The following is a 12,697-nucleotide window of genomic DNA, read 5'->3' on the forward strand; positions in this document are numbered from 1 at the left end:
TTAATAGAAATAAATTCTTAAGTTCATGCACACTTAATAAATAATTAATGAGCATTATCAACACATGAAGAGACTTCTTTGCTACATTCAGGCCACAGCATTTTTTTTTTTTTTTTTTGGTGGCTGAACAGTATGTGGGATCTTAGTTCCCCAACCAAGGATAGGACCCATGCCCCCTGCAGTAGAAATCTGGAGTCTTAACCACTGGACCACCGGGGAAGTCCCTAGACTACCGCTTGCAAAGCCATATATAGGCAATTATTTTCCTCTTAAATTTTATTTTTTTTCTTCCCAGTCATCAAAAATATATGGGTTTTTCAGCATTTATATGGTATACCAATCCTTTCTCAAGATTCTACTGTGTTCAGACAGTGGGGGTGGTGTGGGGGGGTGTGTGAGTGGTCCTGGTTGAATCTGTGGAAGAGGCAGGAGGCCTCTGCTACTACACTTAGAGCCTCTGGGAGAGAGGAGGCACTTAAAACACAAGCTTAAATTAAAAACACAAACGAACAAAATTCCCCAAAGTTGGAAAGATCCTATTAATCTAACAAACTGTCTACTTCACTCCCCCTTCCTGGATGGTTGCGTTTTTGCGTAGCACATTCTGTCGTGCTGTCTCTATCTTCTACTTACCTGCATCTCTTTTGACCATTTGTAACCTGGCTTCCATCTTGAGCATTCTATTAAAGCTTCATTCTTGGAAGTCACCACTGAAGACCTGATTTCTATGTCCTTTTTGTTCCATTTTGCACTGCTGACCAAGCCCCTCTCTTAAATAGAGACCCTGGTAGAGTCTTAAATAGAGACCCTGGATCTCCACATTAATGACTCGCTACATTCTATTTGACTGAATTCTCCACCCTGTCATCTCTTCCTTCTTCTAAATATCTCCTCTACCTATATACTTTTTCTTGGTAATTTCATCAATTCTTATTGCTTCAAAAATCACCTCTAAATATGGGAAATTCAAAATCTATACTTTTATACTACATTCATTCCCCATGACTATGTATGTATAATGTATAGCCTACCAGTATCACCAATGTATCCCAAACAGAAAGTCTTCTACTTGAACCCATTCCATACGCTGGCTACGTCTAACCACTGGGACCAGGTGACTAGACTCCATACCTACTTCCTGTCTCGTGTTCCTCTGCAGTGCCATGGACATCTACCCATGCCTCCATCTCAGTCCTCCTCATCCTTCTTAGTCCTTGTTGCTGTTACAGAGATGCTGCAGTGGCCTATATGTCCTCTCTGCCTCTAGTTTTTCCTCACTTTATTTTTTAAAAAAATTCAGTTATTTATTTTTGTCAGTTTTTATTTATGTCAGGCAAGTGTATGCTCCTCGGTTCTTTGTCTTGTCACAACAAAAATTTGGAGTGATGAACATTAAAGCCCCTTGGCGGGTCACAGCTCTCGGAGGACAGACCGTGTTAATAGCTCTTAAATAAATCAGTGTTACAGCTCTATTTATTTAGATAATAGCAGGAAAATCCATCTTTGAGGCATGAGGGCACATCGATCCAAAGACGCAAAGAGAAGATCGCCCCATTGCACGGGAGAGAGAGAGAAGAGGGCTTTGGCTGCTCTTTTTATGTTTCTCTGTCCCTGGGCCTGTCTTATGTAAATTGGGCCAGCCAGGAGTGGTGTTTGTTTTACCTGAGGTTCTCACTCCGGTCCTCGGACCTTCCTTTGTTCTATTTACACGGGCTTTTCCCTTCCAGGTCTTTTAGCCACCGCCATTCTGGACTCCTTTTCCCTATTCTAACTACCTAACAGCTATGCGGGGTCTTCATTGCTGAGTGGGCTTTATCTAGTTGCGGCAAGTGGGGGCCACTCTCTAGTTACAATGCACGGGCTTCTCATTGTGCTGGCTTCTCTTGCAGAGCACAGGCTCTAGGTGCGGGAGCTTCAGCAGTTGCAGGATGTGGGCTCAGTAGTTGTGGCTCCTAGGCTCTAGAGCACAAGCTCAGTAGTGGTGGCACAGGGGCTTAGTCGCCATGCGGCATGTGGGATCTTCGGGGATCAAGGATCGAACCGTGACTCCCGCATTGGCAGGCAGATTCTTTACCACGGAGCCGCCAGGGAAGCCTTCTCCTCACTGTAACGCAGGACTGCCATATCATTAATGAACAGTAACAGTAACCTCTGAAAAGCGGCCCCCAAACCTTCAGAACTATCCCACTGCCTTCCAGAAAAAAAAAAAAACAACTCCTTACTCTGGAATTTAGGGTGTCACACCACCTTAGCCTTATTTCCCCACAATCACTTCCCTACCCAACTGTTCTCTGCATTCTCTAAATAAAGTTTTCCATTTCCTTATTTGCATCTTGGTTCAGTGTTCCATGTGTTCACCAATACTGCTCAGCCTTCAAAACGTCTCACTACTATACAATCTTTGTGATTTTTCTTCCCTCCCTTTGAGACCCAACAGCAGTACTTCCAAGTTTCTTATGGCACAGAAGTTCTTATCTATACCATGATGAACTGTATATCTGTGGTCTTTTCCTTCACGAAGAGAAACATGAGCCAAAGATCTTAAAATTCTTCCCCTCTTCCAACCTGCAGGGGCTGCTGAGGTACTCAGCCTGCCCTCCCTAACTTAAATCCCGCATTTCCGGAATTGGCTGATAATGCTTAAGAGGGAGGGGAGTATAAACAGAAACAAAATCAGGCAACTTTACTGGGCACCTCCCATGTGCTCTAGCGTGTCAGGTACTTGCCAAAGACAGATAGCATCTGCTTTACTAGCATTAGGGTACCAGGCAGAGGAGGAAAGAAGAGGGTGGGGGGATAGCCTACTTTTCTATCTTTTCTATCATTTCTCTGACTCCTGACTTAGCTACCTGGAATCCAGAATTCAAAGAATATGTTTCTAGACCCACAGGATACCATGACCTGTGAAGAATTTTCCTATCTCTCCTCTCAGAAAAACTGTCACCCAAATGTCACACTTTTGCATGAGGACTTCTGACCCTACTAGAGTATAAGAACACTACATCTAAAATATAGATACATTCCATTACTGACCAAAAAGAAGAATGTAAGCACTGAAGTTAACAATGAGAGAATTAGAAAATGCTCAACAGGACTTCCCTGGCGGTCCAGAGGTTAAGACTCCATACTGCAGGGGGTATGGGTTTGACCCCTGGTCAGGGAACTAAGATCCCACATACTGTGGGGTGTGGCCAAAAACATAATCCTCAAGATAAAAACCATTAAAGGTAGACAGCCAGATGCCAGGGCTATGGAAATCTTTGCCACACAGGGGACAGTAAAGTATAAAGGTCAAGTGCCCTAAGTCCAATCAGCTGGATTCGGATGCAAAGACTGCTTTCCTCACTTATTAGCTTAACTTCTCTGAGTATCTGTTTTTCTCATCCTAAAGTGGGAGTCATCTTATCACTCTTAAATATGGGGCTTGTTATAGACTACATGTGTGACTATTAAGAAGACGAGATGAGAAGAAAAATGCACCAAATCTCTACTTCTGTCATTCCTTCTGCTTTGTGTTGAAGCAGAAACTTCAAATGATGGGAGAAAGCATAGTGCCAGAGAAATAACTTTGAAAAATCCCACAAGAATACGACTTCAAAATTAGAAAGCCTTGGGCAGGAACAATGTGTTGAAAATTAGAGTTTCATCATGGCTTTCTTCCCTCTGCTCAGCCTACTTCCAACAACCTCTGCAAAGGGCAAGAATCCTTTATTTTTTATTATTTAAATTTTTTTTAAAAAATTGTATTTATTTTGGCTGCCTGCATGGCATGTGGGATTATCACGTTCCCTGACTAGGGATCAAACCCATGCCTCCTACATTGGACATGCAGAGTCTTAACCACTGGACCACCAGGGAAGTCCATCCCAAGGCAGAAATACTTTAAACCAACATTTAGTTTCTCTATGGAAAAGGTTTTGAATTTTATAAATTAAGGTTTTCACAAGCTTCATCATTGTGTTTACATATGCCATGGTGTGATTTATGTAAAGGAAATGAACTAATGGCAAAAAGTGTATACATATATAACTGTAATGGCACTCTTGAACTATTAATTTTCAGTCTGGAGAAACTTCAAAAGCTTTTCCTCATTCCAAACATCAAAGGGAAAAACAAACAAACAAGACTCCATTGGTTTGCAGGTCTGTTTCTTAAAACTCACGTGTTTTTGGCTTGTCCATCTTGGAAGCACATTTGTCCCACCAATGCAGCAGACTGGTCTCCCAAACACTGAAACGATATATGACAATAAAGAATACTAAGACAATATTATTCATTTTCTTTTTAGGAGAGCCATAAGATTTATTTTTCTTTCTTCATTTATAAAGGAGTGAACTGTCTTATATTCTTTGCATTGCCTCCATTTGGCCATTGCCCTGTGTGTTAATGCTCCGAACAGGGATGGGAAGGGAGAGTTAGAATTAATTTACTCAACAAAATTCTCAATAGCCCCCACTGTGTCCCGTCAAGACAAGAATTAGCCAATCCTTCTGCTCTTACTTATTTTCCATAGTTAAAGAAGGAACAGATTGATTAAGGGAAGCCAGAACATGAAAGGGGGTGGGGTGGGGAGGTGGTAGGGAGATGTTTGGTGATGAAACTTACCCCAGATATTGGCACACCTTCCAAGGCCCCAGCTTTCTAATAAAATTTTAAAAAAGGATTATGAATAATCACAAATTTGGCTCTACTAACATAACTGTAACAGAAATGAACACAAATAGCAACATGCCAGAGCATGTGGGCAGACAAGACAAAGCAAGTGTTTCAACTACATGAGTGGATTCAGAGAGAGATATACTAGAAATAGTCCTTGAAGAGACATGGACACGAAACACTGGACAGGGAGCCAGGAGATGCAGGACCTACTCCTGGTTAGTTAGTTAGTTAGTCACTGAGCAGGCTGCTGAAACTTCTCTATACCTCAATTTATTCATCTACAAAATGGGCCTGAGCTTATATGAATGCCACAGACCATTAGTTCTTTGCGATTATTGCTGTTACTATGAACAGACTAACACATCCTTCACAATGAACACAGAGCTATCAAACCAGCACGGAACATGTTTATTTTGGAAGGCTTAATTTACCAACTGTTCTTCCTACCCAAACTGATCTTGATAAGAAACAAGAGAGGGGTTCGGGTATGGGGCATTAGTTGTTCATAGCCAACATCATTCTTCAAGTTTTGATAAGCAAGTTCATTTGTGTCATGAATAGTGGTTTTGATTTTGAGCCAGTATGGCCAGCACTCTAAGGAAAAAATGAGATTTAAGTGGCTGACTGTGAACTTTACCAAATTTAATTTTGAAAAAATACTTACACTAATACAAACCAACATGTATTGATATCAAGGAATTAGGGGAAAGGAATACGATCCCCAAAGTACCTGTGATGTATTGATGTGCTTTCATTTAAAAGTTCATTCGGAAAAAAAAAAAAATAAAAGTTCATTCGGGTTTTTCCATATCATCTTACAGAAAAACCCGAACAAACATTATGATGAACCTGATATTAGGAAGAGGACCAAATAAAGCTTTCACCTGACATTTCCGTCTGCCATTTCTCTGGGAGCTTTGGGTTCCCTCTCTGTGATAGTGAGGGGAAGAAGAGAAGCCACCTCACACAGCTATGGTTAGGAAATAAGAGCATGCATGTGGAAACCATTTACAAAATAGAAAATACCCACTAAATAGTGGGGTAATATTTTCTTTCTTTTATGCTTTTGGGTTAATCCAAGAACTTTTATTTACTGTATATATTCTTGGACAATCTGGACCTGGCTTACAAGTGAAAGTGAATCAGGAAACCTAGAGACTGGATATGTAAGGTATTCAGATACTGGAAGAAGTCTTTGCTCACACTATTCAAGTTATTATCAAACTACCAGCAGAATCTACTATGTGTGGTCAGGCACAGAAAGCGCTCTTTTTTCTTTACGGGGAGGGGGTCCCTGGAGGATTCCTGGGAATATTCTCTGGTGAAGCATGCAGAAAAAGTGACAGTGCATTTCCAACTAGCTGGTCTGAAAGGTTGGGCAAGATGTCATGTAAGAGACGTAGAGTACATCTAAAAACTATACCTCATTTCCCTATTATGCTAAAGCCCAAAAGCACATTACAACTGTACTTTGTAATAGGGACCATCAGAATTTCTCATTACAGAAAACTATCTTAGTCTTTTACTTTGAAACATCACTCCCAGTTTTATGGAGGACTTAAAAAGAAATAAGATTATTTTTTAACAATAACTAAAGCTTCACTAGAGCTTATAATAATTTGGAGGGTCATGGAAGAGTCTGCATTATTTTGCTGAGTAAATGGATTTCTGCTTATCTAAAACTAAATGGAAATGCACTGTATCTTTTCCAAATGAATGGGTAGCATCATTGGTGGGCAACCTACTCACCGGGCTATGAGAGATTTTCTATAGTCAGCAAGGGGGAGAGAGGGGGACAGAAGGATAATATTTTAAATGCAAGAGAAAACTAGGCCAGTTAAATGTTTTTTCAACCATCCTCTGAAACTGTTTCTCAAGAACAGTTTTTTTTTCCTCTGACCCAAGTCAGTTTATAGGTAGCTATGAAATTATCAAAGCACTTTTAAACTGTAGATAAGCAATGATTATGCTTCCCTTAAAAAATTCCATGTTGCCTTAAAAGGCTTTATTATAAATGAAACACTTAAGACTTCTTGCTTAAGCTTTAACCAGAACACTTGGGTGTTCTAGTAAGTAGACTAATATTTTTTATGAAATGTCCAAACATTATTTTTTGGTAATTAATCTTAGACTTTTCTTAATTTTTACCATAAATTCTAGATTTTTGAGCTTAAACACCAATTCAAATTGTCCTAAAGGTTTTCATTCCTGGTGTGTAATCAGAAATACTCAGTGATGCTATGTGTAATTTGTGCTTAGACTACTTCTGTGGGTTTCAGTGAAAGCAACAGTAAAAATGCCCATGATGAAAACCAGTTTAATCAACAATCACAAATCAGAACAGACTCTTTGCTTTCAGCTTCTCTGCTAAAGTTTTGTTCAGGCTGACCAAGAATCTGAGACATGGTCTGGCCATTAAAGGAGATTCAATAGGAAAAAGAATGCCACTAAAATGTGAAGAGACCTTCCTATAAATTAAAAGCAGGCAATGCAACTACTAAATAGTTATTTGGATTAAAAGAAGAAACTGGCTCAAATATTCCCTTATCAACTACTGCAGTTAGATTATCTCATCAATACTTTAAAATACTCAAAGAAAAGCCAATAAAGTTCATAGTATATAAAGTTTTATATGCAGTTTTATATAAGGTATACATAAAACATAAACTGGCAAGAAGGACTCAAGAATTTGAAGTTATAAAACTATTTAAATAATACTAAATTCTTATTTTACATACTGCCAACATTCATAAAAAATTCACAGGTCTCAAAATATAAAACATAACACAACTGACTTTTGAATTCTGAATAGTAAGGTTTTTTTTAAGATAAAAATTAAATTAAAAAAATTTCTTTTTCTTTTTACCATTAGGCCATAGATCTCTGAAGAACTTCGGACATTTGGAAGAATTTTCATTGGAATTTCAAAAAATCTAAAAAAACAGTAAAATAAGATTGGGTATATAATACTATTTTAAGTAAATGTCTAGAAACATTTATATGAATTTAAAGGCATGCAAACAAGAATTAAAAACAGGCATATTTGAGAGTTAAGTGGGAAGAAATAAATAAGCCAGCAGTCGGCTTGGATATTTAACACTCTAACTTTACAGAAAGAAATCAATACAAAAGCAAAAGTACACAAAAAACAAAGTACTTTTATAAAGGAACCTAATTTTCCTTGAAGAATAATCAAGACAATTACTTAATTTGGCCTATTTATTATATATGCAGTAACAGTCTCTTACAGGGAGCCCAGCCTTGTGCTCTGTGGTGACCCAGAGGGGTGGGATGTGGTGGGGGAGGGAGGCTCAAGAAGGAAGGTGTATATATACATATTCGAGTTGTTGTATGGCAGAAACCAACACAACATTGTAAAGCGATTGTCCTCCAATTAGAAAAAAAAGAGTATACAACATAGACTCGTATATTGTAGTTAAATATCAACAAAGTTTGGTGCTCCACTGACAATCTGAAAATAATTAAGATTTAGGTTATAGACAGGCAACAAATTAGAAACCTATTCTGAGGGCAAAAGACAACTCACTCGCAGAGCTCTTTATCCCATTCCAAAGAATGGATGTTGAAAAGCATCGTCCTGCTTGCATTTGTTACATCTGTACAATGGACACCTCCACTGGCTCCTCCGGTCAAGCTCTGGACAGAAGAAAAGGACATGTTAAATCTGTACTTATTCGCAATTTAATTTCTACTTTGTCAAGAGCCAGAATCTGTTGCAGACCCCATATAGCAAGAGAATGGAACATTTCAATTACTTCATCTTCTAGTGTTCTTTGGTGTCCAACAGAAATACAATGTAACAGACCCACATTGACCCACACATGTAATTGGATATTTTCTAGTTGCTACATTTAAAAAGCATAAAGAAGCAGGTGAAATGAATAATATTGTAAGTTTTATTTAACTTAACATATTCAAAATATCCTTTCAACATATGAAATTATTACTAAGACATTTTACCTTCTTTTTTTTTGTATTAACTGTTTGAAATACAGTGTATATTTTACACTCATGCACACCTCAATTCAGACCTGCTGCATTTCAAGTTCTCCATGGCCATATGTGGTCAAGTGGCCATCATAGTAGACAGCAGTTCTAGTTGATGGTTAATGAAAAAAAAAATCTGTTTTGCTTTCATCCTCTTATCTTTGGAAGATGCAGAGTCTTATTAAATTTGATGTGCCTGCCTCTTGGGATGTTACTGACCTGTGTTGCTCCTGTTGTTCTTGTTGTATGTGTGCATGTGTGTGTGTGCGTGTGTGCCTGTTTTGAAGTAACAATTCTCACTGGGCTGAACCTCACTGACCCAAACACATACCCTGAAAGCAGAGCTTTAAACTCTCTAATGTTAATACCCTTGGACCTGAACTACATGGACTGCTGCTTTCTTTTATGCAGAAGCAGTGAGAAGTAAGAAAGGAACAGAAGTGCAGAAATGGCATCATGTGGGAACAGGGGAGGAGGGGGACAGTTCAATGTGCTCCCCCGAGTGTCCTGCAGCTCACAGTTCAACATACTGCCCTACTCTGGCTCCAGGCAATGGTGAGAACTATTGTCCGAATTATTTCAACTGTGACTAAAACATATGAAAACTGCTGGCCATGAACACAAAGCATAGTGTGCCTTGGCCAAGACAGGGAGGGCTGGGGAAGGCGCCACTTCCTGATAGAGGGTTTTGTCTGATCTGCTCTGTGGATCTGGCAAGTGACAAGAGGGGCAATGTTCCTTTAACGTTCCCCTGAACGTTGAAAAAAAAATAATAATCCCACACTTACAGAAGTGTTTGCAAATGAAATTATATGTCTGAGATTTGCTTTAAAATTATCCATGGGGAGAAGGAGTGAGTATAGTGGGAACAAGTTTGGCCATAGCCAGTGACTGTACCTGATTAATTATTCTAGAGGTTCATGACACTACTCCCTCCAAGTTTGGGGTGTATTTGAAAATGCCCTTGAAAATAACTAAGAATAAGAGAGGCAGGGAGAAAGTAGAGGGAGGGAGGAGAAGATATGTATGTATCCGGGAAATGTTTGTTTCTACTCATTTATGTTCAGTTTAGGCAAGAAGATTATACATCAGAAATTTCCACTATGATTTTTCATATTGTGGCCTAATTAAGTAATAGCCAGCTACGTGACGTTGAAAGCAAATGCTAAAAAGTAGTCCCAGGTGTATTACCAAGTTAAATAGTAGAAAATAGAAGAGAGAATTTCTTCTAAGAAATGGCTAGTAGAAAAGAAGTACAGTTAACCCTTGTGCAACACAGGTTCAAACTGTGCTGGCATGCTTATACATAGATTTTTAAAATAAAAACTATAGTATTACACAATCCGTAGATACAGACTGCTAACTATCTCCGGTGGGTCCTAGAACCAGTCCCCTGCACGTACCAAGGGAGTGAATGATAGGCAAGGGATACAGGCGACATAAATTTACTACTTGATAACTACCTAAATTAGTTATGCTAAAGGTAACAGACATGAGATATGGTTTTGGCAATCATCCTTCATTTTTACTGAAATAAGGCAAGAAAAAATCAAGAGGAAGTAGCCAAAAATGCCTCTCAAATGGCAGCTGAAATTTTCTGCTGTTTCTTGAGTGGCCTTTCTTAATGATGCTGCCAACTAAAAAGTTTGAAACTCTCCATAGAAAAAAGATAAGCAATTTAAAAACGTTTTCCATACATACATGATTTTTAAACATACCCAAATAAGCCATGAATCAATGGTCCCAAAAAGAGCTCTATCTTCTTCAACGGCCTTTTGAACTTTTCTCACATTGTCAAGGAGCCAACGAAGCTTCACCGCACTGAAATAAGTGCTAAGCGGAAGGCCTGTCTTGGACTAAATACAGTTATGACATTTAGCCAGGAAGTGAAATTCATAACAGCTTAAAATGAAACACCAAATCAAAAAGGTCAACAAATTACAAAATATGCAATGACCCTAAAGGCAATCTCAAAGTATTATGGATAAAAAAAACACTTTTCCTATCTCATGGCACAGGAAAGCATGTTCGTGAACAAAGATCAGAGTGATATGTTCGCAGTTCAAAGAGCATCCATGTAGCAAGATAAAGAGAAAATTAAAGGGCACATGCCCTGAAACCTAGATAGCTCAGCCACAGATGTTAACTTTTGTGATTAGTATTACACACAGAACCTAGTCCAAAACCCTGCCTTTTATTTTATATTCCCTGAAATTAATATTTAAAACTATTGAAAATCAGAGAATGCAAGTTTATCAATTCATAAACTAATGACCACAATCAGAAAATTGTTTTAAGATAGATAAGACTTAACAAAAACAATATATTTGTGTGCTAAAAATATAATAAATACATAGTCAAACACACATACATATTCAAATAACATAAAATTGGCAGACAATAGAGCTCAAAGACACATCAGATGAAAGCAACCCAAAGCTGTTCTATTTAAGAAAGTAGTTGCCAGTTGAAATACAGTGTTGTACACATGAAACTTATATGATTTTTACAAACCAATGTTACTTCAATTAAATACTGTATATATTGAGTTTGCATAAATTGAGTTTGCATAAATTCCACAAATACATTCAACAAAGGGAGGGTTAACTGAATAAAGGATAGAGGGTAAAAATGAAACAAAGGTTTCCTTGAGAATGGATCCAGTGCAACTCATTTTAGTTAGCATATCAAACACTATATTTAGAAGGGCTGGTGAAAGTGATTAAAAAAATACATCAAAATAATGCAACTATCTTTTCCTTCTCAATCCCCATTCTCATTTAGCACCTCACCTAACTGCAGGAAGTGATCCCTTTTCCTTCTCACCTCCCATGGATATGCGTAGTAAAAAATCTCTAACTATTTAACACTGTAATGCAACCTTGTAAGTTAAGAATCTTAACTCACAGTTTACTGTGAAAAGATCCATGCTCAAAAATTATAATAGAAATAACATATGGACTTATAAATAATAGAAATAACATATGCTTCATTTGAGGGACCAAGGGCCATCCCACAAACCAAAGAGTAAGGTAGCATATAAGTATCTTATTTTTATGATTTAAGTAGAAAGTGTAAAAGTTGCCTAAAATGGCTTTGGAGAGAAAAACATGCATCCCATGAAGCAAAGCGTGGCTGGAGGTAGGCGTGAGGTTAGGGCAGGTTGATCAAGAATAGGAAATGGGTGATGGTATATTCAGGACAAGACCGAAGTTATATGGGTGGGTAAGGGTAAAGGATGGTTTATTAGATTGATGCGATTAATGGGATTTGAGCACTAGTTGTGGCTCAGTTGGTAAAAAGTCCGCCTGCAATGCAGGAGACCTAGGTTTAATCCCTGGGTTGGGAAGATCTCAACCCAGAATGGAAAGGCTATCCACTCCATTATTCTGGCCTGGAGAACTCCACGGACTGCATAGTCCATGGGGTCGCAAAGAGTCAGACACGACTAAGTGACTTTCACTTTCGCACTTTCACTTTCAGAACAAACAACCACAAGAAACTACCATTTAAGAGTCCCACTGACAAATATAAAGGAAATAAACCAAAAGCCCTAAACAAACAAACAAACCAAAAATCAAAGAAACAAAAAACTCTGGAATTTCCTTTTGGATACTAGGAGAACTTGACCTTGCTAACAAAAGTACCTCACCTGTTTTAAAATTTTTCTCCCCATTTGTCTAAAGAGAGATCTATATAAGGACCGAAAACTAGGCAATTTTTTGGCATCTTCATATGAAGAAAAGTGGAAGAGGAATTCATGTAAAGGCTGGAGTGTCTTTTACTTTCCCTGAGTCCAGATGCCTAAAACCTCAAAAGCACCCAGAACTTTCTTTAATGGATGGTGAAAAAGCAAGAGAGAAGGATTTGGAAAGCATGGTGGAATTATAGAAGCACTCCCTAAGGAGTACGGTTTAAGCCACTGGGACAGTTTATCATTCCCTCCAGTGCCTGGAGAATCCCAGGGACGGTGGAGGCTGGTGGGCTGCCATCTATGGGGTCGAGTCGAACACGACTGAAGCGACTTAGC

General features: G+C 38.5%; 1 protein-coding gene across 6 annotated transcripts in view; it reads right to left on the bottom strand.

The window, feature by feature from the left end:
- Window positions 1–12,697, bottom strand: part of GK (glycerol kinase) — a 77,259-nt gene that overhangs the window by 34,605 nt on the left and 29,957 nt on the right. For 3 of the 6 annotated variants that reach the window (XM_043458903.1, XM_043458904.1, XM_043458900.1), the window contains 6 exons: window positions 10,386–10,523; window positions 8,207–8,316; window positions 7,526–7,592; window positions 6,409–6,426; window positions 4,606–4,641; window positions 4,163–4,230 (listed from right to left, as the gene is read on the bottom strand). In XM_043458903.1, the coding sequence (XP_043314838.1) occupies window positions 4,163–4,230; window positions 4,606–4,641; window positions 6,409–6,426; window positions 7,526–7,592; window positions 8,207–8,316; window positions 10,386–10,523 (437 nt within the window). The remainder of the gene's footprint in view (window positions 1–4,162; window positions 4,231–4,605; window positions 4,642–6,408; window positions 6,427–7,525; window positions 7,593–8,206; window positions 8,317–10,385; window positions 10,524–12,697) is intronic. The other 3 variants (XM_043458906.1, XM_043458905.1, XM_043458902.1) reach the window with 1 other exon arrangement.

This window comes from Cervus canadensis, chromosome X, assembly GCF_019320065.1.
Source record: "Cervus canadensis isolate Bull #8, Minnesota chromosome X, ASM1932006v1, whole genome shotgun sequence".
NCBI classification, from domain to species: Eukaryota; Metazoa; Chordata; class Mammalia; order Artiodactyla; family Cervidae; genus Cervus; species Cervus canadensis.